General features: G+C 44.1%; 1 protein-coding gene across 1 annotated transcript; it reads right to left on the bottom strand.

Moving 5' to 3' along the window:
* Positions 1 to 548: 548 nt before the first annotated feature.
* LOC311129845 (anoctamin-6-like) lies at positions 549 to 27,081 on the bottom strand. The gene is made up of 18 exons (XM_084162341.1): positions 26,773 to 27,081; positions 13,038 to 13,103; positions 12,109 to 12,396; positions 9,628 to 9,741; positions 9,380 to 9,495; positions 9,069 to 9,203; positions 8,712 to 8,817; positions 8,320 to 8,380; positions 7,798 to 7,943; positions 7,556 to 7,633; positions 7,185 to 7,410; positions 6,577 to 6,746; positions 6,113 to 6,210; positions 5,268 to 5,398; positions 4,013 to 4,218; positions 3,582 to 3,787; positions 3,391 to 3,496; positions 549 to 3,244 (listed from the first exon to the last, which is right to left on the bottom strand). Exons 1-18 carry the CDS (start codon positions 26,992 to 26,994, stop codon positions 3,026 to 3,028), a joined length of 2,694 nt encoding a protein of 897 aa, XP_084018467.1. The 5' UTR covers positions 26,995 to 27,081; the 3' UTR covers positions 549 to 3,025.
* Between the last annotated feature and the right edge of the window lie 689 nt (positions 27,082 to 27,770).

Below are 27,770 nucleotides of genomic sequence, written 5' to 3' on the forward strand. Positions count from 1 at the left end.
GAGTGTATGTAAACTTCTGACCCACTGGGAATGTGATGAAAGAAAGAAAATATGAAATAAATAATTCTCTCTACTATTATTCTGACATTTCACATTCTTAAAATAAAGTGGTGATCCTAACGGGCCTAAAACAGGGAATTCTTACTGGGATTAAATGTCAGGAATTGTGAAAAACTGAGTTTAAATGTATTTGGCTAAGGTGTATGTAAACTTCCGACTTCAACTGTATCTCTATGGCCTGTCGTTCACAGCGTATCTGGTTCCAACCGATCTCGTCTCCTCCCGTCTGCCTTTCATATTTGAGGACATGTATTTCCATTATTAAAGCGATCACTTTACTATCTTGTCAAAATGATATACAATCTTTCTCACTAGATAACATTTGAGTCCTAAAGCAAACAAACATCAGTCACAAGATTGTCTGGGCAATGGCAGGCACAAAACAGGTTTTCAAGTATGAGAACATGTGCAGTTTATTTGGAAGATGAGCTGTATCTGGCCTGAACTTTGAAATGATGACCAACATAATCACAGTTTTATATAAAGTGCAAATCATTTTATTTTATTTGGCATAACATACAAATTACAATATACTTGACAAAATACTTGAAATACAAATGTTGTACACAGGGGCAGATTGTTAGTTCATATATTTCATAATTCGTAAACAAAAAGTGGTTGTTTTAGTTAAAGTTGTGTAACACACATGTATTGTAAATCATATATAACATTTTTATATATGTAAGTACATTTGGTTTTAAAAAATCACAATATAATCCAGCAACATATATTGATTTAAGAGGTTAGTCTATGGAGATAGATTGGTATCAAAATGTTTCAAATCGAATACATATGTCAAAAATGTTAAATACTTGAGGTGCCCATGAGTATGGAAGTTAGTTTCCGACCCCAAAAAATAAAATCTGACTACGAGTTATGAGATAGTAAGTCATAATTATATGATAGTAAGTAATTATTATGAGATACGTTTAGGTGATCTGTATCACATGAATCCAATGTGCACTTTGCATCAGGCCCTCCTCAACTTCCGAGGATAACCTTACGTATATCCTATAGTCAATCACACATTGTGTGTGTGTGAGAGAGAAAGAGAGAGAGAGAGCGAGAGAGATTGTGGTGAGATTTTTTGACTTTATGTTTTTTTACCCCATATGTAACTCTGTGTTGTTGTTTATATCGCACTGCTTTGCTTTATCTTGGCCAGGTCGCAGTTGTAAATGAGAACTTGTTCTCAACTGGCTTACCTGGTTAAATAAAGGTAAAAAAAAAAAGATTGTTCCATATTAACGGATTGGAGAGTTTTGTTGATGTTAGTTGGTGCCTGTTTGTCTGGTTGGCATCAGATTTAATTAATATACACTAAGTGTACAAAACATTAGGATCACCTTCCTAATATTGAGTTGCACCCCCCTTTGCCCTCAGAACAGCCTCAATTCGTCAGGGCATGGACTCTACAAGGTGTCAAAAGCATTCCACAGGGATGCTGGCCCATGATGACTCCAATGCTTCCCACAGTTGTGTCAAGTTGGCTGGATGTCCTTTGGGTGGTGGACCATTCTTGATACACACGGAAAACTGTTGAGCGTGAAAAACCCAGCAGCGTTGCAGTTCTTGACACACTCAAACTGGTGCACCTGGCACCTACTACCTACCATACCCTGTTCAAAGACACTTAAATATTTTGTCATGCACATTCACCCTCTGAATGGCACACATACAAAATCCATGTCTCAATTGTCTCAAAGCTTAAAAATCCTTCTTTAACCTGTCTCCTCCCATTCATATACACTGATTGAAGTGGGTTTAACAAGTGACATCAATAAGGAATCAAAGCTTTCACCTGGTCAGTCTACTTCATGGAAATATGTTTTTTACACTCAGTGTATAGCCACTGATTCTTGAAGAATCTAACTTAGAAATGCCTCATGAGCAACGGTCTTAACCAATCAGAACCCAAAATATAAACTTGGCTTACTGTATTGTTTGTAAACAATGTCATTGGAAACAAGCACTGTATAGCTTCAAAACATGGTTAAAACTATCATTTTGATCTCATGGATGGTCAGTCCTTGCATCCATATGTGAGCCCTTGTGTCTATGTATTTGAGATTGGTTACATTTCTCCTGCCCCAATCCTCAGCTGTGGTGGGAAAACCTTTGTTACTGTTTGAATCCCAGAATGCCCCTTTAAAAGGGGTCGACCTGCAGGATTATTCAATGTCCATCATCCAGACTTTCTAAATCATAATTATGACTTTCTATCTCATCATTATACCTTACTATCTCATAATCAGATATTTTTTGGGGGGTGGTGGGAACAGGCTTCCATACTTGATGGCTTGCCTGGTTAATGAAATTTGAGCTTTTGGAATTATTCCTGACTAAATCAAGCACACCTTGAGTATTACAAATGTTTGACATATTTAACCAAGGTATCGTCACATATCCTTAGCTAAATCATTTGAATAGGCCTAGGCCACAAATTGTATACAAATCTGTATGTTTTGTTTAAAGAATACAAGTATTGTTGTCATGTCATTCAAAACCCCCATAATCTTCCATATTTACTGTACAGTCAAACATATGGCCTTGAATCCTAATTTTAACATTACAAGACACATTAAATGTAACAGTGTACACATGTATGGAAAACCCAGGCACTGTGGTGTTCCTCCAGAAGTGTCTAAGACCTCAAAACAACGTCATCATTGTAACAATACAAGCCACATTAAATGTAACAGTGTACACGTAACAATCAGTGACATAAAAGTGCTAAATATGCAATATGTCCAGAGATCGGAGCAACAGAGCTGAGCTTCATGGCTGGTTTGGTTGGTCGCAGTCCCCACCAAGCTATTAAGCTACTAATAATATGAATTCATATTAATTCAAGCTATTAAAGCATGTATTGAATACATCTTTAGCTGCTCATAATACTGGCACATATTGTAGGTCCTGACAAAGGCAGGTCTCGCTCTTCAGACGACTGCCAAAGTTTCGGAGATTAAAAACAAAGGTCCATCATCTCCTCCTCCTCTTTGACCTCATTGTGTTTAAGTATCGTATCAGCGACAGGCTTCAAGCGTTTGGTCACCAGTTTGAGGTTGGTCTCGTGAAGGATGACCTGGCTCAAGTACTTTTCTCGTTTTATCTGTTCCCTCACTGCGTAAGGCACGTCCGGGATCACGTAGGACAGGACGAACTTGGTCAGGTATACAATGTGCTGAGGGGACAAGGGAAAAAGGGTCGGAAGGAGGGAAAACATTTGTAGGATTTCTTGAAAGGCTAGAAAATGTCCATCTGGCATTAGACAACACAGTAGAAAGAAAAATCAGGTCAAAGCAACGTATCGTATAAATTTTTACTCACCTCTACAACTATTATGAAAGCCATCTTGGCAGCGATCACATGCCAGTAGTAGATACTGTATTCATATTGTCTGTGGTGTCCCGGTGGATATCTGAAATCTCGATATCTAAAGTATGACAGAGAGACTGCATGAACTATTTCAATGTCTAACACAATTTAATTGAAACCCATCTCATATACATTCACATTACCTGCAGGTGGTGCTGTTATTGAACCAGTAAGGTGTTTGCGAGGGCCGGCTCTCGTTGGAGAAGTGCTGGATGTCGAACACGGAGAGCGTGTTGTTGATGTAGCCCTGCATGGTGTGACTGGAATGGTCTCCGTAGGGATACACAGAGAAAGACCAGTAGTAGACCAACCGTGGGATCATGTCTGATGTAAAGGCAATGATCATGGCCTGGCAGAGAGACAAGGAAGTGGAGGAGACAGTGCACATTAAACTGGTGCTCATCATAATAGATGAATTATAATCTAAGAATGTCACTACACCAGCATGGTAACAATCAAATTATATGAATAACATCCAGTGATGGGATTATGCAATGGAGAATAAACCAAGATTTTAAAAAATAAGTAAAAAAAATATAGTACTTCATAATCCAATGGAGGAGCCATCACTCACATTTGATGCCACAGCCAAGATGGCGACACCTTGGAGAATGGGTTGCCACGCCCCGATGTCTTGGGCCTTCTCTGGCACCATGCGGCGGAACTGGGTGGTGATCTTCCAGGCGTCCACCCGGATCTCAAAGAGGTTATTGACCAGAGCCAGGACAGGAGCCAGGGGGAAGGAGGCCACAAACAGAGTCACAAAACCAAACTGGATCACTGTAGGAAAAAAGCCACGCAGACACAAAGCCAAATTTGATCATTAAACAAAAATATAAACGCAACATGCAACAATTTCAAAGATTTTACTGAGTTACAGTTCATGAAAGAAAATCAGTCAATTTAAATAAATAAATTAGGCCCTAATCTATGGATTTCACATGACTGGGCAGGGGTGCAGCCATGGGTGGGCCTGGGAGGGCATAGGCCTACCCCCTTTGGAGCCAGGCCCACCCACTGGAGAGCAAGGCCCAGCCAATCAGAATGAGTTTTTCCCCACAAAAGGGCTTTATTACTATTATAGTAGCTGATAGGCTAGCTAGGGGGAACCTGATACTATTATAGTAGCTGATAGGCTAGCTAGGGGGGAACCTGATACTATTATAGTAGCTGATAGGCTAGCTAAGGGGGAACCTGATACTATTATAGTAGCTGATAGGCTAGCTAGGGGGGAACCTGATACTATGACAGTAGTTGATAGGCTAGCTAGGGGGGAACCTGATACTATTATAGTAGCTGATAGGCTAGCTAGGGGGGAACCTGATACTATGACAGTAGTTGATAGGCTAGCTAGGGGGGAACCTGATACTATGACAGTAGTTGATAGGCTAGCTAGGGGGGAACCTGATACTATTATAGTAGCTGATAGGCTAGCTAGGGGGGAACCTGATACTATGACAGTAGTTGATAGGCTAGCTAGGGGGGAACCTGATACTATTATAGTAGCTGATAGGCTAGCTAGGGGGGAACCTGATACTATGACAGTAGTTGATAGGCTAGCTAGCGGCGATTTGCACCATATTGCTTATGTCCATCCAACCCTTCTAGTTTAAGAAAGTGCCTTAGGGATAGGGGCTAGGGGTGGTTTCTGGACCGAGCCCAAAGTAATAGCGGGATCAGCTTCAACTCACAAGAATACACCTAAAGCTACCACCATACTGTCTACACACCTATCCAATCCTCTCAGATCTACCCAGGTGCCCGGGGATAGGGGCTAAGGGTTGATTTGGGTGTCAGGGAGAGAGTTCGCCTCATTCTTCATATCTTACCCATCTCCAGGTATTCATAGAAGAGGCCCAGCTTCCCAATGGGCTGCAGCTGGTAGTCCTGCTCCCAGCGCGGAATTACCTTTTCAGACCCCACACGTGTGCAGCAGCGGAATATCACATTCTTCACCCACCTGATGAGGAGAAAAATGTCAATCGCAGAATCATGATGCTAATAACAAGGTAATAGAGCTTGCCAGCTTGTAGTCCTCAAAAACAGAAATGAGTTAGCATTTTCTACCTCTGGTTTGTTCAGCCATTCCTATGGGGGAAATTAATGGGGAAAGAATGGGGTTTTGGGATAAACTTTGAAAATAAGGTCTGAGGTTAACACAGGCTAAGGATATCTTATATGTTTTGTTCTATGATATAATATCAGTCAGTTAACATGACCTTTGTGAATTATGAAACCCTTATCTGCTGTATGTGCTTGTTTTGATTACGGATATGCTTAAAAATTCACAAAAAGTGACGTTAGCTGATGAAGATTATCTCATAAAACAAAATGTATAAGACCTCCTAACCCTGTGTTTCTGGCATTTATCCAAAAACCCAACAAAACCCCCATTAATTTCCCCACTGGCTTTGGTCAATGAGCCATGGCATAGTTAAGTCTCCGTTAGTGCCTACAAAAAGACGCCTTTACGATTGCTCTCTGAATCAGATAATTATTATGTCTGGATACAGATACACTTGAAGATAAGGGGGAATTCCATTTTGAGTTGGGATGGAATAAACCATTGAACCAACCCTGATCCAATGTAACTGAAAAACTTTACAGTTGCTGGGCTCCTAGAGAGCTGATGTGGTTGGCCATTTTATGTTCTTCCATTGAACCAAAAACTTACGGCAGCAACACCTCCTGAATGTTATTCCAGATGGCTTTACCGCCCATGATGACAGTGAGCTGGGTTGTCAACTCAATCAGGCATCCTCCTGGATCACACTGGTAAGGATAAGACACAAACACTGTATCAATCAATGTCGGCCATCTTGTAGTATTACATGAAAAAGCACCTCCATTCAAACAACTTGTATTTAGTGGAAGATGTCCTCATCTAGGTTCATTCATTTGAAATATGAAGGTCTCTTTTAGTCAAACACAAATGCCACAGAATGCAACATCTAATCATTTGGCAACATAGTAGTTAGAACACAAGCAAAGGGGAAAAGCAAAAAAAATGTCATGCTGTGTTATCACATGTTCTGCCCCAATCACCAAGCTCCAATCACTAAGCTCCAATCAACTGAGCCTCCAATCAACTGATCTTTCAATCAACTGATCTTTCAATCAACTGATAGACATAAGTACCTCCTCGTTCCTGTACTTGCCCAGCAGGTAAACAGGCTGCCCAGGGTAACCAACCACTTTCCCTTTGGCAAAGGCAATGTAGAAGCAGGAGGAGTAGTAGTTGACAAACTGGAACAGGAACATCTTCAAAGTTAGACTGTTCTCATAATCCGTCTTGGTCCTTGGTAGCTCTTTAAAATTAAACAAGTAAGACATCTTCTCAATCTCGTCAAAAAAACATCAGGCTTAAATCAGGCTTTTTCTCTGTCCAGATTCTGCAAGTGACTCTGAAAAAGGACATCAGCTAAGGGCTATTGTGGTGGTGTGAATTTCCGACAGTATAAATATGTTGGGATACATATATTTGGATTACTTAGACCTATTGGCATGCAATATTTACTCATACCATGGTATAATTGCAGAATGTTTGGGGCACTGTAAAAAAATATAAGGCCGACTCCCTTCACAGGAAGATACTTTTGTTTTTACAATAACCAAAGATACTGTATAAACCTTGCTAAGGAACGTTTGAGTTAATATTAGCCCTTGTCTGAAAGCAGTTTGAGAAACATCATAGTTCCGTATAGCAAACCACATATTTATTGTTATTTGACACTGGGGCATCTCACCGAAGTCGGTGATCCAGATAGCAACCTTCTCATACAGGATGTTGAGCACCATGATGACTACGAAGCTGATGATGGAAGCAGTGACGGAGGTGGCCATTTGTGCGGTCACATACTCCTTAAACGGTTCGAGCTCCTTTAGGTCAGACTGGAGTCTCGTCGAAAATGAGAAGAACACTGCCAGTCGGTATACGATGATGGCCACCACTGACGCCAGGATCAACACAATCTGAACACAAGCACAAACACAAGAATTGGAGGGGTCAGACTTGAAACAAAGGTTAGGGTTATAGAAAACAAATATTGCTGTTGGAGTGCATGTGAATTGGCCTTTTCAGAACAAGATAACAGTAGAGAAGTCCAAAAGTGTTTACCCAGAATAAGACGGTCCCGATTCCTAAGGACACTCTTATACACCGTCCACAGGCTGTATAAGGCACGTTCTCTTTTACCTAAATGAAGAACAACATGTTTTACAATGAAGTAATGATACAGGTAATACTGTCCTTTTAAAACAACTATATAACATCATCGGATGTGGAGTGTTCTTCTAGCCTCCTGAGGCTGACGCTATGGAATCACCATAGCGACTGTGTGACGAACGCATCTCCCTTACCCGTGTGACAGGGTTGATTCTCTCGTGGTTACACTTGGCCTCATACTCGGGACGAGGTTGCTCCTCCTGCTCCAGGAACTCCACGGTGTCCCAATCATACTCCAGCTCTGCCTGGTAGCGCTTCCAGAACTCCAGGAACACGGTCACTAGAACCAGGATCGGAACAAGAGTAAAGCTTTATTTTATTTGCCTGTAGCATGTGCTGAGGAAAACTCTTATATCATTATCATGCAACATCTAATTGCTAATAAGTTAAGATAGACAAAACAAAGCTCAGCTGGTAGAGCACGGCGCTTGTAACGCCAAGGTAGTGGGTTCGATCCCCGGGACCACCCATACACAAAAAAAATTATGCACGCATGACTGTAAGTCGCTTTGGATAAAAGCGTCTGCTAAATGGCATATTATATTATTATTATATTATTATTATATTATTATTATATATTAACACACTCAAATAGTACAGTTTCTGAAACCTCTACATTTGTAAATATGGTACGTTTAATGAATGAAATGACTCACCCCAAATGGCCATAAAGACAGCAAACACCAGCGTCCCATAGTTATCAAATATGCACAGTTTCTGAGGAAGACAAGGTCACATGAAATACTTTTCACATCATTTTCCTCTCCATCCATGACTCTTTGTAAATATATACGGAAACAAACCCTGTTCAAAAAGGTTTAATATGACTTGTAGCATGTCTCATGGGCCAAGGAGTCTGAGAAAATGGTCTGACATAACAAGCATTGGCAAATATAATTTTAAAGGACACTATCCATATAAGTCACTTTAATAATCATAATCACTCTGAATTGACCATGTGAGTGAATGAGAATTGTTTAGTGATGGGCTGGAGTATAAACCTGTACTGCCATGGATCGGAATTAGTGAACCCTAATGTATTACTTACTTTAGAAGATTCACAGGTGCTGTTGAGCCTCCAGTATGTGCACTCCTTGTCACACTGCGGACACATCACAATAGTTCCTCCAATCAAAGGGTCGCACACCTCTTTGCTGTCCAATAAATGAACAGAGCAGATGGGTCAAACAACAAAATGCAACAAAGTTGTTAATCATTGGGTTTTCACACAGTTAGAGTGTCAGGGTACAGCATAGAAGGAACATCAAGCAAACTTAACTTTATGTGTCCTATCCTGCACTAATTGATCTTCATTTGATATACAGTACACTAGATTTAGCATCTTGTCACATATTTCTATGGTGTTGTGGGTTTCTGAAGTACTTTCTTTGAGTTTTAAACATACCTCCAGGTGCTTGTTTCTTGAGTCGTGTACCCATAAATGAAACAGCCAAGTCCAACAATGGCAGCGAGGGCTAGCATGGCTGTATAGAAGCCCAGCCAAGCAAAGTAAATGCCAATCTTCTCCCCATAATATTTTCTGTGAGAAAATTAAAGAAAATATTATTATTTCCATCCCTTATTTGCCATAATTACAATGATTAGGCCTTTAAGCACATTCTGTTTGTAAGAATAACTCTCAACACCTTATTACACTAAAGCAGCGATGTGCATGCAATGTGCATTTTTGTGACAGTAGATTAAAGCATGAATTACCTTATGAGATCAAGTGGCTGCATCTTATAGAAACTTTTAGGGTGAGCCCACTCGTTATACAGGAGGTATCTCTCATTGGGGCACTCATCTTCTTTCGACCTGACGTTGAATCTGCACTACAGTAAGTTCACAGACAACAAAACTAAAAAGTTCATAAAAACACCCCTCAGTGTTTTCACAGATCGATTGGTGTTTAATGTACGATGTTGTCAGTTACTAGTGCCACCCCACTCTTTACCCCCACTCACATCATGTAGGGGATAAGCAGCCTTGTACACCCCTCCATCGAGCAGCTTGGTGACACCAAACTTCTTGATGTTCCCTCGCACCTCATAGGGGGCTCGGCTGAGGATGTAGTAGGCCTGAGGAGGAAGACCAACCATTCTGTTATCATTCAAGTGTTAAGAAAAGAGTGTTAACACTATGGTTTAATTATAGGTACATTGATATTTTCATAGTACAAGGGCTGAATAACCAATCTAAGTGGTGTGATGGAATTTTTTATGTTTGTGCTTTTCTAATAACTAATTTCTGTGTACTGTTTGTGATTTTCTATAAACCAATTTCTGATTGAACGAATCCTCACTATCAGTATCTGCAATTTGGCAGTACGCCCAGAACCTTGTTTAGAGAAAGGGATAGCTCAGTTTCAAGGTCTCAGAGAAGAAGCCTCGTGAGGTATTGGTCTGTCACATGCATGACCCAGTATTGGTCGTCACATAAATGAAGAGAACATTAATTATGAATGATGAATAAGCTAAATCATGCAAATATAGCTTGTCAGTATACAGTGGGGAAAAAAAGTATTTAGTCAGCCACCAATTGTGCAAGTTCTCCCACTTAAAAAGATGAGAGAGGCCTGTAATTTTCATCATAGGTACACGTCAACTATGACAGACAAATTGAGAAAAAAAATCCAGAAAATCACATTGTAGGATTTTTAATTAATTTATTTGCAAATTATGGTGGAAAATAAGTATTTGGTCACCTACAAACAAGCAAGATTTCTGGCTCTCACAGACCTGTAACTTCTTCTTTAAGAGGCTCCTCTGTCCTCCACTCGTTACCTGTATTAATGGCACCTGTTTGAACTTGTTATCAGTATAAAAGACACCTGTCCACAACCTCAAACAGTCACACTCCAAACTCCACTATGGCCAAGACCAAAGAGCTGTCAAAGGACACCAGAAACAAAATTGTAGACCTGCACCAGGCTGGGAAGACTGAATCTGCAATAGGTAAGCAGCTTGGTTTGAAGAAATCAACTGTGGGAGCAATTATTAGGAAATGGAAGACATACAAGACCACTGATAATTTCCCTCGATCTGGGGCTCCACGCAAGATCTCACCCCGTGGGGTCAAAATGATCACAAGAACGGTGAGCAAAAATCCCAGAACCACACGGGGAGCTGGGACCAAAGTAACAAAGCCTACCATCAGTAACACACTACACCGCCAGGGACTCAAATCCTGCAGTGCCAGACGTGTCCCCCTGCTTAAGCCAGTACATGTCCAGGCCCGTCTGAAGTTTGCTAGAGTGCATTTGGATGATCCAGAAGAGGATTGGGAGAATGTCATATGGTCAGATGAAACCAAAATATAACTTTTTGGTAAAAACTCAACTCGTCGTGTTTGGAGGACAAAGAATGCTGAGTTGCATCCAAAGAACACCATACCTACTGTGAAGCATGGGGGTGGAAACATCATGCTTTGGGGCTGTTTTTCTGCAAAGGGACTAAGACGACTGATCCGTGTAAAGGAAAGAATGAATGGGGCCATGTATCGTGAGATTTTGAGTGAAAACCTCCTTCCATCAGCAAGGGCATTGAAGATGAAACGTGGCTGGGTCTTTCAGCATGACAATGATCCCAAACACACCGCCCGGGCAACGAAGGAGTGGCTTCGTAAGAAGCATTTCAAGGTCCTGGAGTGGCCTAGCCAGTCTCCAGATCTCAACCCCATAGAAAATCTTTGGAGGGAGTTGAAAGTCCGTGTTGCCCAGCGACAGCCCCAAAACATCACTGCTCTAGAGGAGATCTGAATGGAGGAATGGGCCAAAATACCAGCAACAGTGTGTGAAAACCTTGTGAAGACTTACAGAAAACGTTTGACCTGTGTCATTGTCAACAAAGGGTATATAACAAAGTATTGAGAAACTTTTGTTATTGACCAAATACTTATTTTCCACCATAATTTGCAAATAAATTCATTAAAAATCCTACAATGTGATTTTCTGGATATTTATTTCTCATTTTGTCTGTCATAGTTGACGTGTACCTATGATGAAAATTACAGGCCTCTCTCATCTTTTTAAGTGGGAGAACTTGCACAATTGGTGGCTGACTAAATACTTTTTTCCCCCACTGTATAAGGAAACTAACGGGACTGCCCCGTTAGAGCTCACTTCAGACCGTTACTTTCTGCATCTAAGTTTGACTGTGACCTCTCCAGCTTGCTGACAATAAAGAGTGATTCATATAAGATTGACTTCGAGTGTCCCTGTGTAAGAATGTCCACAACAGTGGTCTACAGACAAAATATCTTTCAATACCATTTAGCAGCATCAGAAACCTGAGATGCTTAAACTACCGTAAGAAGGTCAATGAGGTGACTTCTTTTTAGTTCTTTATTTTTAATCTCTATCAAAATCTAGTGTGCCGCTGCATATTTGACCTCTCTGACTTTAGGGTTTATGTCCCATGATGAGGTAAAGAAAGCAGTGCACTTGCCATTCTACTCCTCATGGACGGCGTGAAGAAGAGGTCCCGGTCCTTCACGTAGAAGTACTCCAGCCTGTCCTTCTCGAACGGGGCGGTGAAGTACTCCGTCTCCTTGGCTATGAGGTCCTCGCTGGGGTAGAAGTGTTTGGTGATGCAGCTGAGGAAGTTGAAGGGCGAGGACGTGGTGGACAGGTCATTGGGCTGAATGGGCAGCTTGATGTGGAGGACCTCGGCGTAGGTACACAGCACGTCCCAGGGCATGTGCACCTTGACGAACAACAGCTTCTCATCCACCACCTTGTCGGAATGACGAAGATAAAACAACAAGATAAGGCAGCCTTTTTCATTTCAACTAAATGTATTACCACTTCAGTAATCCCCTAAGAGGCAACTAAGAAGACATTGCCATGATCACAAATGACATCCTCCACATAATACAAGTACTAAAACATCACATTAATCTAATGCAATGCTTTATTATCTACAAAATCAGAAGTTGGCTCTGTGTTTATCAATGTTAACTCATTGATCCTGTTCCATGAAATACCACCAAAGTTTGCCAATAATTGGGAAACTAGACTCAAATAATGGAATTGGTGCCATAGTTTTCCACTGCAATTCAATCTCAACCCTTCCTGAGGAAATAGTTGGTTGTTTAAAAGGATGACTTTGTAAAACAACTGTGTCTGCCATCTAAAATGCAGCCAAAAACAAGCTCCACAAGGTCACTTAAATAAGCAGTATGATAATAAAACTATGTAACAAAAACAAACATTAAGTGTTTCTCTACCATGCAATACCAAACTAATGTAAGATATTAAATATTGTTTCCACCCAATCCTCCCTGAAGATCTACACACTAGACCTCACTCTGCAAGCTAACAGCTGAGTAAATACATCAAGTCAGTCCTTGTAAAATGTATTTGGTGGCCACTCACAGATCTGGCAGCCTCTAGTTCCATCCCCATCTTCATCAAGCTGGCCTCAAAGTACTCTCTGCGTTGCTAGGGAAGAGAACACAGGATGTTAAATCAATGGATCCCGTGCTTGTAACACTACCCCTTCTGTTTCCCTATTGGATCATGTCCAATATGTTTGTCTTATTACTCTTGTAATGAAAAGTGCTTTACAAATGCCATATCTAATACATTATTATCCCATCTTAACTGTGGTTGTGTATAATAAATAATGAATGAAAAGTGTAATTATATTGACATTACATTGACTGATTTCCCCTCAATGGATAGCAATGCACTGACTGATTTCAACCATGTATGAAACTGACTACATCTATATGTGAATTGTGTGTACGATACAAGACACCTTCTGATAAAACCATGTCAAATAAATAAAAATTGCATGCACAAAGCGCAGTGCAGGCAGCTCAGTTGTCACACCCTGGTTCTGGGACTCATTATGTTGAGCCAGGGTGTGTGCAGTCTATGGTGTTTTGTTCTATGTTGGGTGTCAAAGTGGTGATTTTCTAGGTTTGGTCAATGACTCCCAATCGGAGGTAACGAGTGTCAGCTGTCGGCTCGTTATCTCTGATTGGGAGCCATATTTATTTCTGTATGTTTTCCTGTGGGGTTTGTGGGTTATTGTTCCGTGTTTCAGTATTTGTACTGTGGACTTCACGAGTCGTCTTTTGTTTTGTATTTTACGTGCTTACTCTAATTAAAGTCATGTTCGTTCAACGCGCTGCGCTTTGGTCTCCTTCACTCCTAGACGATCGTGACAGAATAACCCACCAAAGAAAGACCAAGCAGCGCGTCCAGGAGCAACAGGATCCACCTACACAGGATTTATATCCACCCATAAAGGATTCATGGACATGGGAGGAGATTCTGGATGGTAAGGGACCTTGGGCACAACCGGGAGAATATCGCCGTCCTCGGGAAGAGCTGGAGGCAGCTAAAGCCGAGAGGCGGCGATATGAGGAGGCAGCACGGAGGCAAGACTGGAAGCCTGTGGGTACTACCCAAGAATTTCTTGGGGGGGGGCTAAGAGGGAGTGTGGCGAAGTCAGGTAGGAGACCTGCGCCTACTCCCTGGACTGACCGTGGAGAGCGAGAGTACGGGCAGACACCGTGTTACGCAGTTGAGCGCATGGTGTCTCCTGTACGCAGGCATAGCCCGGTTCGGTACAGTCCAGCTCCACGTATCGGCCGGGCCAGATTGAGTGTTGAGCCGGATGTCATGAGGCCGGTCCCACGCAGCAGGTCACCAGTGCGTCTCCTCGGGCCGGCGTACATGGCACCAGCCTTACGCATGGTGTTCCCGGTTCGCCCACATAGGCCGGTGCGGGTTATTCCACCTCCCCGTACTGGTCGGGCGACGGGGAGCATCAACCCAGGTAAGGTTGGGCAGGCTCAGTGCTCAAGGGAGCCAGTACGCCTGCACGGGCCGGTATTTCCGGCGCCACCTCCTCGCTCCAGCCCAGTACCACCAGTACCTACACCACGCACCAGGTTTCCTGTGCGTCTTCAGAGCCCTGTGTCTCCTCCACGCACTGGCTCGATGGTGCGTGTCTCCAGCCCTTTACCACCAGTGCATACACCACGCACCAAGCCTCCTGTGTGTCCCCAGAGTCCTGTGCGTCCTGTTGTTGCTTCCCGCACTAGCCCTGAGATGCGTGTCCTCAGCCCGGTACCTCCTGTTCCGGCACCACGCACCAGGCCTACGATGCGCCTCAGACGGCCAGAGTCGGCCGTCTGCCCAACGGGGCCTGAACTGTCCGTCTGCCCAACGCCGTCTGAACGGCCCGTCTGCCCAACGGCGCCTGAACTGTCCGTCTGCCCAACGCCGTCTGAACTGCCCGTCTGCCCAACGGCGCCTGAACTGCCCGTCTGCCCAACGCCGTCTGAACTGTCCGTCTGCCCAACGCCGTCTGAACTGCCCGTCTGTACTGAGCCTGCAAAGCCGCCCGTCTGCCATGAGCCTTCAGAGCCGTCCGCCAGACCGGAGCCGCTAGAGCTCTCCGCCAGACCGGATCAGCCAGAGCCTTCCGCCAGACCGGATCAGCCAGAGCCTTCCGCCAGACAGGATCAGCCAGAGCCTTCCGCCAGACAGGATCAGCCAGAGCCTTCCGCCAGACAGGATCAGCCAGAGCCGTCCGCCAGACCGGATCAGCCAGAGCCTTCCGCCAGACAGGATCAGCCAGAGCCTTCCGCCAGACAGGATCAGCCAGAGCCTTCGGCCAGACAGGATCAGCCAGAGCCTTCCGCCAGACCGGATCAGCCAGAGCCTTCCGCCAGACCGGATCAGCCAGAGCCTTCCGCCAGACAGGATCAGCCAGAGCCTTCGGCCAGACCGGATCAGCCAGATCCGTCGGCCAGCCATGAGCAGCCAGATCCGTCAGCCAGCCATGAGCAGCCAGATCCGTCAGCCAGCCATGAGCAGCCAGATCCGTCAGCCAGCCATGAGCAGCCAGATCCTTCAGCCAGCCATGAGCCGTTCAGCCAGGATCCGCCAGAGCCGTCCAGCCAGGATCCGCCAGAGCCAGCCAGCCAGGATCCGCCATTGAGTCAGGTGCTGCCCCTTATCCTGGTGCTGCCCCTTAGTCTGGTGCTGCCCCTTAGTCTGGTGCTGCCCCTTAGTCGGGTGCTGCCCCTTAGTCCGGTGCTGCCCCTTAAACCGGTGGGGGTCATTTGGAGGAACCTACGTAAGCGGGTAGTGACTATGGTGGGGTGGTGGTCTAGGCCGGAGCCAGAACCGCCACCGAGGAGGTATGCCCGCCCAGCCCTCCCCTGTTTGGGGGTTTTGAGGCGCGGTCGCAGTCCGCGCCTTTAGGGGGGGGTACTGTCACACCCTGGTTCTGGGACTCATTATGTTGAGCCAGGGTGTGTGCAGTCTATGGTGTTTTGTTCTATGTTGGGTGTCAAAGTGGTGATTTTCTAGGTTTGGTCAATGACTCCCAATCGGAGGTAACGAGTGTCAGCTGTCGGCTCGTTATCTCTGATTGGGAGCCATATTTATTTCTGTATGTTTTCCTGTGGGGTTTGTGGGTTATTGTTCCGTGTTTCAGTATTTGTACTGTGGACTTCACGAGTCGTCTTTTGTTTTGTATTTTACGTGCTTACTCTAATTAAAGTCATGTTCGTTCAACGCGCTGCGCTTTGGTCTCCTTCACTCCTAGACGATCGTGACATCAGTGGTCAATCAAAATACATTTCTACTACGTCCGTCTGTATGCTTCTGTTTAGTGCATCCACAACACTTGTAAAGAATTGTAAATACAGTAGATATAACTGGGTTGGGAATGACTAAAGGGTCAGTTTCTAGGGAAGTGGAATTTTGACTTATTTTCCCTCTCAGTCTGTGAAAGTGCATTAAAACCTGTAATGATGTCATGTCATAGTATTGTGTGGACTAGGGAAGAGTTAGGGGATAATTGACTTGGTTCCATATGTCAAAGGAGATTACTGATGTTTAGGATAGCATGATGGATGGACAGGATACTGACTTGGGGCAAAGGGTAATAACAACAGAGAAAGGGAGTGCCTATGATGGTTGCCAGATGTATGTGAAAGGAAGGATAACCAAGAGTATAAAGGAGGTGAGATTTGTGTGTAGGGGCAGTTCAATTGACAAAGGGCAGAGCTATGTCCGTTTGTTAGATGAACCCACGAGCTCGTGATCAAATAAATACTTGGTAAAATCTCCACAGAATGTCTAAGTAAATTCTTGCATCCTCACTTCTCAATACTAGAAACTCATCATAACAGATTGGCGTCACGAAAAGGATGCAGTTCCCAGCCAGACTAACAGGTAAGCTGACCTTCACTTTTTTGATTATGTCAAATTCTGCTTATCTGTGGTAAGGCTTAGCTGTAACGGACCTTTAAAATTCTATATTTTTAAAGGGGGACGATGAGTGGTCTTGAATTATGTAAAAGGATGTAAGGAGGAATATCAAATTAGACAATGACATGGTGCTATGATTCAAAATAGGGTGTGTTCGAAGTAAGGAGTAAAAGCAACAGAGTAGAGAGAGATTAGGCGCAATGCACCTTTAATGATGTTATTCATTATAAAGAGAGATTAGGCGCAGTGCACCTTTTAATTATGTTATTAATTATAAAGAGAGATTAGGCGTAGTACACCTTTAATGATAATTCATTATAAAGAAAGAGAAATAGGTTATGGATCTATGATGTGTTGTTGTGAAGCTCTGATGTGTTGGACCATCATGGGAGTTATAATGCTCTGATGTGTTGTATCATCATAGGAGCAAATTGGTGAAGCTCTGATGTTGTATCATCATGGGAGTAACTTGGTAGAAATAGGTTATGAAGCTCTGATGTGTTGTATCATCATAGGAGTAATATAGATGAAGCTCTGATGTGTTGTATCATCATAGGAGTAAAATAGATGAAGCTCTGATGTGTTGTATCATCATAGGAGTAAATTAGATGAAGCTCTGATGTGTTGTATCATCATAGGAGTAAATCGGTAAAGAGAGAAATAGGTTACGGACCTTTTAGATGTGGGAGGACATCATAAAATGAAATAGATGGTGAAATACTCAAAACGGCCAGGAGAGGGAGCCGATTAAATGTAACATATTGAATCATAGCACCAAAATGACATTTAAAGGAAAACTAAATTTTAATACATATCAGGATGGAGATTTAAATATAAGTATTTAATTACTAATAATTGCATGTACTAATAACAGTAATGAATGGCCAGCTTAGTACACCGGTATATATGTATATATTTTTTTTAAGTCACCATTAAGAGTAAAGCAGAGCTTCATTTAACTCAAAGAGAGAGACAGGAAGTGACGAAATTATTACAGGCAAATCCGCAGTTAGAATAAGTATTTTGTAAAAGTAATGTAAAATTAAGTAATTGAATGGGATAAAATTGGCTATCTTATAAGCAAAGAGCAGAAGATAATTTAAATCTGAAGGGTGCAAAATAAGTTCTAAAAATGGGTATAATAATTTGATATAAGTTTGGATAAGAAGTTACGATATATAACATAATAAGGTCATAGAATATCAAGGACTGGTAAATAGAGCTTGATGTTATTTTAGAGAGTAGTGGAAAGTCTGTGTTTTCTGGGACAGGAATGGCAGTGTCCTTGGAAATTACAGTCTGTTTTTTGGTTCCGCTGGGAGAATGATTGAGAGGCTGATTTGGGTTGAGTGAGGATTGTTAAACTAACAAAGGGATTCTTTGATGTGAGTATCTAGAAGTTTCTAACGGTCTATATGGAGTTTGTGACAAATGTGAAAATATGATCCATTTTACGTATGGGTAGGTGATTATTAGAGATTTCATAAAATAATAATTGGAATAATAATTATATATTGGCTTGCTCACCCACAACGTAGACGTACGTCGTGGGTGGAAAAGTAATTAATATGGTGTTTCTAAGTTTGTACCGTAGTTGGATAATGTGATCGAGATAAGATTTAAGGAATAAACTGACCGTGAGTAAAGTGGTTAAAGACGTAAGTTATAATATTGTACAAAGCCAATTTAGGGTTTCCATCAAAATAAAATACTCCTGAGTGGCGCAGTGGTCTAAGGCACTGCATCACAGTGCTAACTGTGCCACTAGAGATCCTGGTTCGAATCCAGGCTCTGTTGCAGCCGGCTGCGACCGGGAGACTCATGGGCGGTGCACAATTGGCCCAGTGTCGTCCAGGGTAGGGGAGGGAATGGCCGGCAGGGATGTAGCTCAGTTGATAGAGCATGGCGTTTGCAACGCCAGGGTTGTGGGTTCGATTCCCACGGGGGGCCAGTAAAATTTTTTTTTTTGTTCACTAACTGTAAATCGCTCTGGATAAGAGCGTCTGCTAAATGACTTAAATGTAAATAAAACTAATTATGGAGCGAATATGATGTAATAAAGGAATTTCATTATGTCGCAAGGGAAACATAATACGTTTTATTAAAATCGCCAGATCTATTTCCAAATCAATGAATGTGGATTTGACTCATTGACTGCTAATTTATTCATTTTGAGCACGTGAGAGCTTTGCAAGGAAACACTTGAAAGATTTTTTAAAGGCTATTTTCTTGTAATTGTGTCGTTATTATGTACCAGAGGTTAAGACTACATGTACCAGAGTGTCACAGATTCAGCCGAGGCTGCCCCTCCTCCTTGCTCGGGCAGGCTTCGGCGTTCGTCGTCACCGGAGTACTAGCTACTACCGATCCATGTATCTATGTTCAACTTGTTTTGTCTTCATTGGTCACACCTGTTTCCCATCATGTAGTTATGTCTTCCCTATTTAACCCTCTGTCTCACACTGTGTGTTGTGCGTGTTTGTTCATGTTTTGGTTGTCGTTAGTGTGTGGGTTTATTCCCTCCCTGCGTGGAGGTTTTGTTCATACTTTTACCTATGAGTAAAGTACGTTTTTTGATTAGCTCTGTGTCCTGCGCCTGACTTCGCCTACCGCATTACACTGACACCTTGACAGAAACACGCACCATAACATGGAGTCAGCAGGTACAGCAATGCCAGCCGGATCGATGGAGGAACGCGTCCAACAACAAGCGGCCATGATCCAGGCTCTCGGCACCGCTATGGAACGGGTGGTTAATACCATGGAACGATAGGAGAGAGACGGTATCCCTATACCTCCTCCAATTACACCACCACCACCAACACCGCTGTCCACCTCTCCACCATCTGGGTCCAGTGGGATTCGGCTCTCGCTCCCGAGGGCATATGACGGTACAGCTGCTGGGTGTCAGGGTTTTCTGCTCCAGGTAGAGCTCTACCTGGCAACCATCCACCCGGCTCCCTCGGGATACGAGAGCGTGTCCGCCCTCATCTCCTGTCTGTCCGGTAAAGCGCTTAAGTGGGCCAACGGCGAGTGGGGGGGAATAGACGCCACAACTGTAAGCTATGCAGAGTTTACCCGCCGCTTTAGGGCGGTATTCGATCATCCACCAGAGGGGAGAGCGGCGGGTGAGTGTCTATTCCACCTCAGACAGGGGAAGAGGAGTGTGCAGGAGTTTGCACTGGACTTTCGGACTCTGGCTGCCAGCGCAGGATGGAATGAGAGGGCCCTCATCGACCACTACCGTTGCAGCTTAAGGGAGGACGTTCGTCAGGAACTGGCCTGCAGGGACACCAACCTAAACCTGGACCAACTGGTGGATATGTCAATCCGACTGGATAACCTGTTGGCCACCCGCGGACGTCCGGATCAGGGGCCGTCCATTCCATCCCCCAGCACCTCCGACCCTACCCCTATGGAGCTCGGAGGTGCTGCTATGAGGGAGACCGGTAGAGGGGCCATCCCCTGCATCAACTGTGGTCGCAGAGGACACACTGCTGGTCGGTGCTGGGGAGGGTCTTCTAGGAGTCGAGGCAGTAGGCAGAGCACTGGTGGATCGTTTCAGGTGAGTAGGCACCCAACTCACCCAGAGCTCCCTGTTGCGCATATGTGTATAGATTTTGTATTTCCTGAGTTTTCTTCTCATTCCCAGCATAAGGTGCTAGTAGATTCAGGCGCAGCTGGGAACTTTATTGATCGTCAGTTTACCCGTAGGTTAGGGATTCATTTTGTGCCAGTTGATGTGCCCTTCCCTATACATGCCCTAGATAGTCGCCCTTTAGGGTCAGGTCTGATTAGGGAGGTCACAGCGCCACTCTGGATGAAGACGCAGGAGGGGCATGAGGAAACAATTAGTCTATATCTGATTGATTCTCCTGCATTTCCAGTGGTGTTGGGGCTTCCCTGGTTAACCTCTCATGACCCCACTATTTCATGGCAACAGAGGGCTCTCAAGGGATGGTCAAGTCAGTGCTCGGGGAGGTGTGTAGGTGTTTCCGTAGGGGCAACTACGGTGGAAAGTCCAAACCAGGTTCCCACCATGCACATTCTGCCTGAATATGCCGATTTGGCTCTCGCCTTCTGTAAAAAGAAGGCGACTCAATTACCACCCCATCGACAGGGGGATTGTGCGATAAACCTCCAGGTAGGCGCTGCGCTTCCCCGGAGTCACGTGTATCCTCTGTCACAGGAAGAGAAGGCGGCTATGGAAACATATGTCACCGAATCTCTGAGGCAAGGATACATTCGGCCTTCCACTTCCCCTGTGTCATCTAGTTTCTTTTTTGTGAAGAAGAAGGATGGTGGCTTACGCCCGTGCATTGACTACCGTGGTCTTAATCAGATCACAGTAAAATACAGCTATCCACTACCTCAGATTGCGAGTATGACGGAGTCATTGCACGGGGCGCGCTTCTTCACGAAATTGGATCTCAGGAGCGCGTAAAACCTGGTGCGTATCCGGGAGGGAGATGAGTGGAAGACAGCATTTAGTACCACCTCTGGGCACTATGAGTACCTCGTCATGCCATACGGATTGATGAATGCTCCATCAGTCTTCCAATCTTTTGTTGATGAGATTTTCAGGGACCTGCACGGACAGGGTGTAGTGGTGTATATTGATGACATTCTCATATACTCCGCTACACGGGCCGACCATGTGTCCCTGGTGCGTCAGGTGCTTGGTCGAGTGTTGGAGCATGACCTGTATGTGAAGGCGGAGAAATGTCTGTTCTTCCAAGAGTCCATCTCCTTCCTATGACACCGCTTGTCCGCGTCAGGTGTGGAGATGGAGATTGACCGCATTTCGGCCGCGCGTAATTGCCTGACTCCAACCACGGTGAAGGAGGTGCAGCAATTCTTGGGTTTTGCCAACTACTACCGGAGGTTTATCCGGGGCTTTGGTCAGGTGGCGGCTCCCATTACCTCCTTGCTAAAGGGAGGACCGGTGCGTCTACAGTGGTCAGCTGAGGCGGACAGGGCTTTTGGTCATCTGAAGGACCTGTTTACCTCGGCTCCAGTGCTGGCTCATCCGGATCCTTCCTTGGCATTCCAGGTTGAGGTGGACGCGTCCGAGGCTGGGATTGGAGCTGTACTGTCTCAGCGCTCGGGTACGCCACCAAAACTCCGCCCCTGTGCTTTATTTTCTAAGAAGCTCAGTCCGGCAGAGCGCAACTATGATGTGGGGGACCGGGAGCTGTTAGCTGTGGTTAAAGCTCTGAAAGTGTGGAGGCATTGGCTTGAGGGGGCTAAACACCCTTTTCTCATTTTCACTGACCATCGTAATCTGGAGTACATCCGGGCGGCGAGGAGGTTGAACCCTCGTCAGGCAAGGTGGGCCATGTTCTTCACTCGTTTTGTGTTTACTCTCACTTACAGACCAGGTTCCCAGAACGCTAAGGCAGACGCCCTGTCCCGACTGTATGACACAGAGGAGAGGTCCATTGAGCCCACTCCCATACTTCTGGCGTCGTGTCTGGTGGCACCGGTGGTGTGGGAGGTTGACGCGGACATCGAGCGGGCGTTACGTACTGAGCCCACTCCCCCCAGTGTCCAGAGGGTCTGATGTACGTGCCGCTCGAGGTTCGTGATCGATTGATCTATTGGGCTCACACGTCACCCTCCTCTGGTCATCCTGGCATCGGTCGGACAGTGCACTGTCTTAGTGGGAAGTACTGGTGGCCCACTTTAGCCAAGGCTGTGAGGGTTTATGTTTCCTCATGCTCGGTGTGCGCCCAGTGTAAGGCACCTAGACCCCTGCCCAGAGGGAAATTACAACCCCTACCCGTTCCACAACGGCCGTGGTCCCACCTATCGGTGGATTTTGTGATGGACCTTCCCCCCTCACAAGGGAACACCCCGAACCTGGTCGTTGTGGATCGGTTTTCCAAGTCCTGCCGTCTCATTCCTATGCCAGGTCTCCGTACAGCCCTACAAACTGCTGAGGCCCTGTTTACACACGTCTTCCGGCACTACGGGGTACCTGAGGATATTGTGTCAGATCGGGGTCCCCAGTTCACCTCAAGGGTTAACCTCGATCAGCCTTACCTCAGGTTTTCACCCCGAGAGTAATGGGCAGGTGGAGAGAGTTAACCAGGATGTGGGTAGGTTTCTGCGGTCCTATTGCCAGGACCGGCAGGGGGAGTGGTCGGGTTTTATCCCCTGGGCAGAGATGGCCCAAAACTCACTCCGCCACTCCTCTACTAACCTTACTCCTTTCCAGTGTGTGTTAGGTTATCAGCCGGTCCTGGCATCAGAGCCAGATCGAGGCTCCTGCGGTGGATGAGTGGTTTCGGCACTCGGAAGAGACCTGGAACGCTGCTCATGTACACCTGCAGCGGGCCATCAGGCGACAAAAGGCGAGCGCCGATCGCCACCGCAGTGAGGCCCCGGTGTATGCACCGGGGGACCGGGTCCGGCGGTTTGTGGGGCCATTTAAAGTCCTGAGGAGATTGATTGGTATGTTATAGGTTACAGCTTCCTCTTAATTACCGTATTAACCCCTCGTTCCATGTGTCTCTCCTCAGGCCGGTAGTAGCTGGTCCACTCCAGGAGTCTGAGGTACGGGAGGTTCCTCCGCCCCCACTGGACATCGAGGGGGCACCGGCGTACTCGGTCCGTTCCATCCTGGATTTGAGGCATCGGGTGGGGGGCCTGCAGTATCTCGTGGAGTGGGAGGGGTACGGTCCGGAGGAACGGTGCTGGGTCCCTAGGAGGGACATCCTCGATCCCTCCATGTTGAGGGATTTCCACCGTAGTCATCCGACTCGCCCTGCTCCGCGTCCTCCTGGCCGTCCCCGAGGCCGGGGTCGGCGCACGGCTGGAGCCGCGCGTCAAGGGGGGGGGGGGGGTACTGTCACGGATTCAGCCGAGGCTGCCCCTCCTCCTTGCTCTGGCAGGCTTCGGCGTTCGTCGTCAACGGAGTACTAGCTACTACCGATCCATGTATCTATGTTCGACTTGTTTTGTCTTCATTGATCACACCTGTTTCCAATCATGTAGTTATGTCTTCCCTATTTAACCCTCTGTCTCACACTGTGTGTTGTGCGTGTTTGTTCATGTTTTGGTTGTCGTTAGTGTGCGGGTTTATTCCCTCCCTGCGGAGGTTTTGTTCATACTTTTACCTACGAGTAAAGTATGTTTTTTGATTAGCTCTGTGTCCTGCGCCTGACTTCGCCTACCGCATTACACTGACACCTTGACACAGAGGTTAAGACTACCAACCATTGTAGTTGGGCTATTTGTGGGACATATTGTCTTTTCAAAAGGCATCGGTTCCATGGTACTGACTAAAATCTGGGTTTTGGAGTGTAATTCATATGATGGTATGTGGCTTGAATGGATACTACAAAGTATTTGGTTTGGTGATGTTGAATGGAAGATTTGTAGCGTGGTGCGTGGTTTAAATAGAAAGACTCACTTATTTAACAGGAATAGCGAGACGATTGTGTGTTAGTCATTTTTTTGTGCTTGCCTAAGGGTTTGCTAGATAAGCGATTGAGAATGGTGGCGTAATGTTTATAAATAAATTTGATTTTGATTATATGGATATGCATTCAATATATGATGGTAAACTACAGCAAGTGTTTGGTCTTACTTGTAGTCTACGTAGAAAGGATAGTTACCTACATCTGCTATATTCTGATAATGGAGGAGTGCTGTTTTCAGATGAGCTGTGATTATAACCTTAGTTGATTGCAGGGGAAATAGGATATAGTTTACGACGCATGGAGAAGTGAATGTCTTATATTCATGAAAATTGAAGCAAGGGAACTTAGAGAATAATAGGAATATTAAACAAACACTAGGGATAATGTAGCTTTGTTAGAAGTATTATGGACATACTATCGTAATAGATAAACTGAACCAAACATGACGTTACTACGGCAATTTGGGATGGTTAATGTTGTTACGTTCGTTTTTAAACCCTACAATAGAGGTAAATGTAGAACGCTGTTTGAAGATGTGTTATTTGGTATACTAGTAAGAAGGGGTTTCCATATTTTGTCTGCGGGTGTTAGCAACTGGGTCTCGCTGAGACGTGAGAGTACTGTAAGGGACATAATGGGTTAAATTAGGAGTACAAGGATCAGTGGTTGCTGTAGAGAAGGAAGTCATAGGGGGTTGAATGTTATCAGTGTGAAATGGCTAGCTAGTTAGCAGTGAGAGCTAGTGGGGTTCCATGTGGTGACGTAACTTGCTCTGTGAAATGGAAGTAGTTGCTTTGCAAGGATCGCAGATTTTGTGGAGTAACGGGTAATGGTGTTTCGATGGTAAATGTTGTCGATATGTGTAGAGGGTCCCTGGTTCAAGCCCAGGAAGGAACAGAAAGCAAATATTTTACATTGATGCTATTGACCTAGATTACTAGATGAATTGATAACATTACGTGAAAGGAATTGTCTTACCAACACATAGAGAATAGTATAACATAGTAATTAAAGTTGCATATCGGTGAATAGATGTTTTATTTGTTTTGACTATAACTTTACAGTAATTTGTCATTTGTTGAGGTAATGTTATATGGAAAGTTAGCGATAGAGAATAATAGATATTGTAGAGGGTTTACAAAGTAAGTAAGTTAATTGGGTGATGTGACATGTTGAATTAATGTTAAATTGAATTGTTTGAAGAAGGTTAAGTAGGTTTATTGGGAGATGTGAAAGGTTGAATTGGATTGCTTAAGTAGCTTGGTATTAAAATAATTATTTCTAGCAAAGTCTATGAAAATATGTTATTAGGTAGTAGTGGTTTGTGGATACAATTTACTAATGACATGATTTCATAAGAGGGTGACAGGAAGTAGTGATAGTTGGGTTATATTGACATATGTAGGAAGCATTGGGATGATATGAAGAACATGTCTAGATAGTTGAATATGGAACGTTATTTGATCATTGGTAATTATTATTATTAAATTATATAGTTTGTGTAAACAACACTGAGTTATGCAGACAGTTCATTAATTCTAAAAAGGATCATCTGTTTATGGTACGTTGAACAATGGGATATAGAGCTATGGGATCATAACACCACCACAGCAGCGCTTCAGTATAATGGAGTGTCTAACAGAACCTCCCTTAGTCTGGGCATGTCATAATAGTCCTACTGGGGCATGACATCAAGAGCTTGGCAACATGAGCGACCACAGCTGCATACGAGGCGTGTACACTCCTGCTGCTTTCAATGTTCCCTGCTCCCAAACCACTCATTGTAAAACATTATTTCAACATATTGTTGGTGAATCACAGATGCTACCTCTATCAACGGTGCATTTACTTATTATTTCAGCCATTATGATGTGCCAGAATCTGACATTTGGATAATTATATTTTGACATTTGTAAGGATAGTGTATAGTGTATGTTAGTGTGTTACATTTCTGTCACCTTGTTGTGATGGATATTGTGCAACGTGGTAGGACAGGGATTTTACTCATATTAATCATAGGGATACCTTAGATCTGACACACTGTGACTGAAGCAAAGAAAAACTCCCTGTACAAATATTCAGAGTCAATATTCCGGGTGTACAATGAGAAAGCCTTAGGTCCTGGCATAATACAACACCAGCTTCTATGACGGAACATAACACTGATTCCTACAAATTACACCTTTGACGGAATGCGGCTTTAGTAACTTGTTTCATAGATAATACAGTACTCCTCTTAAGCTATAAGAAAACACATTTGGATTCACATATTCCTCAAAACTATGCTTACAGTGTGAAACTCAACTGCATTTAATTTCAAACATGCTTTTTCACAGCACAGTAGGAATACTGTTTTTAACTTCTGTCAGACAGAAACCTGCTGACCATGTTGAAAGTGAATAAGGACACTTAGACTCACAATCTGCCACCAGAAATGCACTTACTTTCCGTTTCTGGAACGTTCGATTTTTGTCAATCTCCTTCATGTCCTCATCTTCATAGACTAAGACAAAGTCGATCCGTCTAACCCCATCATTGAAGAACAGAGAGTCAGATTTGCCGTTGAACTCAACCTGTGGGCAAAAACAACAGGCAATATCTGGTAGCGCCACAACGATATCTGGTAGCTCCACAGCCTCAAACTCTTCTTCCATGATATCATACATGTCCTTTAACGAGAGAGAGACCGACAGACTGTGCTTGTACGAGACCCTACTAGACAACGTCTTTCTCAACTGACATCAGACTTAGATAGGGAGAGGGAGGGAAGAGTCTACAACGAAAGTGACACACCCTTTTTTGTTCCATGAACAATAACAGTCCACATTTGGATTGGGATCAAACATAGACCTCTCTTGTAATTACAGATATTTGGCACATTGACTCATAAATTTTCTGCATATGAAAATACAATAGCGAATCAATTCATGTCCCTCTTGGTGAAATAAATGCAAGAACAAGCCATGTTATACAAATATGGTATTAATTGTAAAGGTATTCTTTGGCAGCTCAAACTAATACTACAACTACTATTAAAACTATGAGTACTAATCATTTTCATAATGCATAAATATTACGCATTTTAAAGGGATGGGACTCACCTTCTCCACTTTGGTCACTGATGCCCCCTCTGGTATAGTCTCATAGGTTGGCAAAAACTCCTGAGAATAAACTGAAGAAAAAAAAAGAAAATATGCATTAAAGACATGAGAGACATGCATGACAAGATCTTAAACTTGATAGAGAGATTTGAGTCTTCTTAACCACCATCTTTTGTAAGACTCTGAGAAGGCCCAGCAGATACACATCAAATCAAATCAAATTTTATTTGCCACATGCTCCAGATACAACAGGTGCAGGTAGACCATACGGTGAAATGCTTACTTACAAGCCCTTAAGCAACAATGCAGTTTTAAGAAAGATAAGTGTCAAGAAAGTATTT

Source organism: Coregonus lavaretus (genome assembly GCF_964263955.1).
Source record: "Coregonus lavaretus genome assembly, chromosome: 5".
Classification (NCBI taxonomy): domain Eukaryota; kingdom Metazoa; phylum Chordata; class Actinopteri; order Salmoniformes; family Salmonidae; genus Coregonus; species Coregonus lavaretus.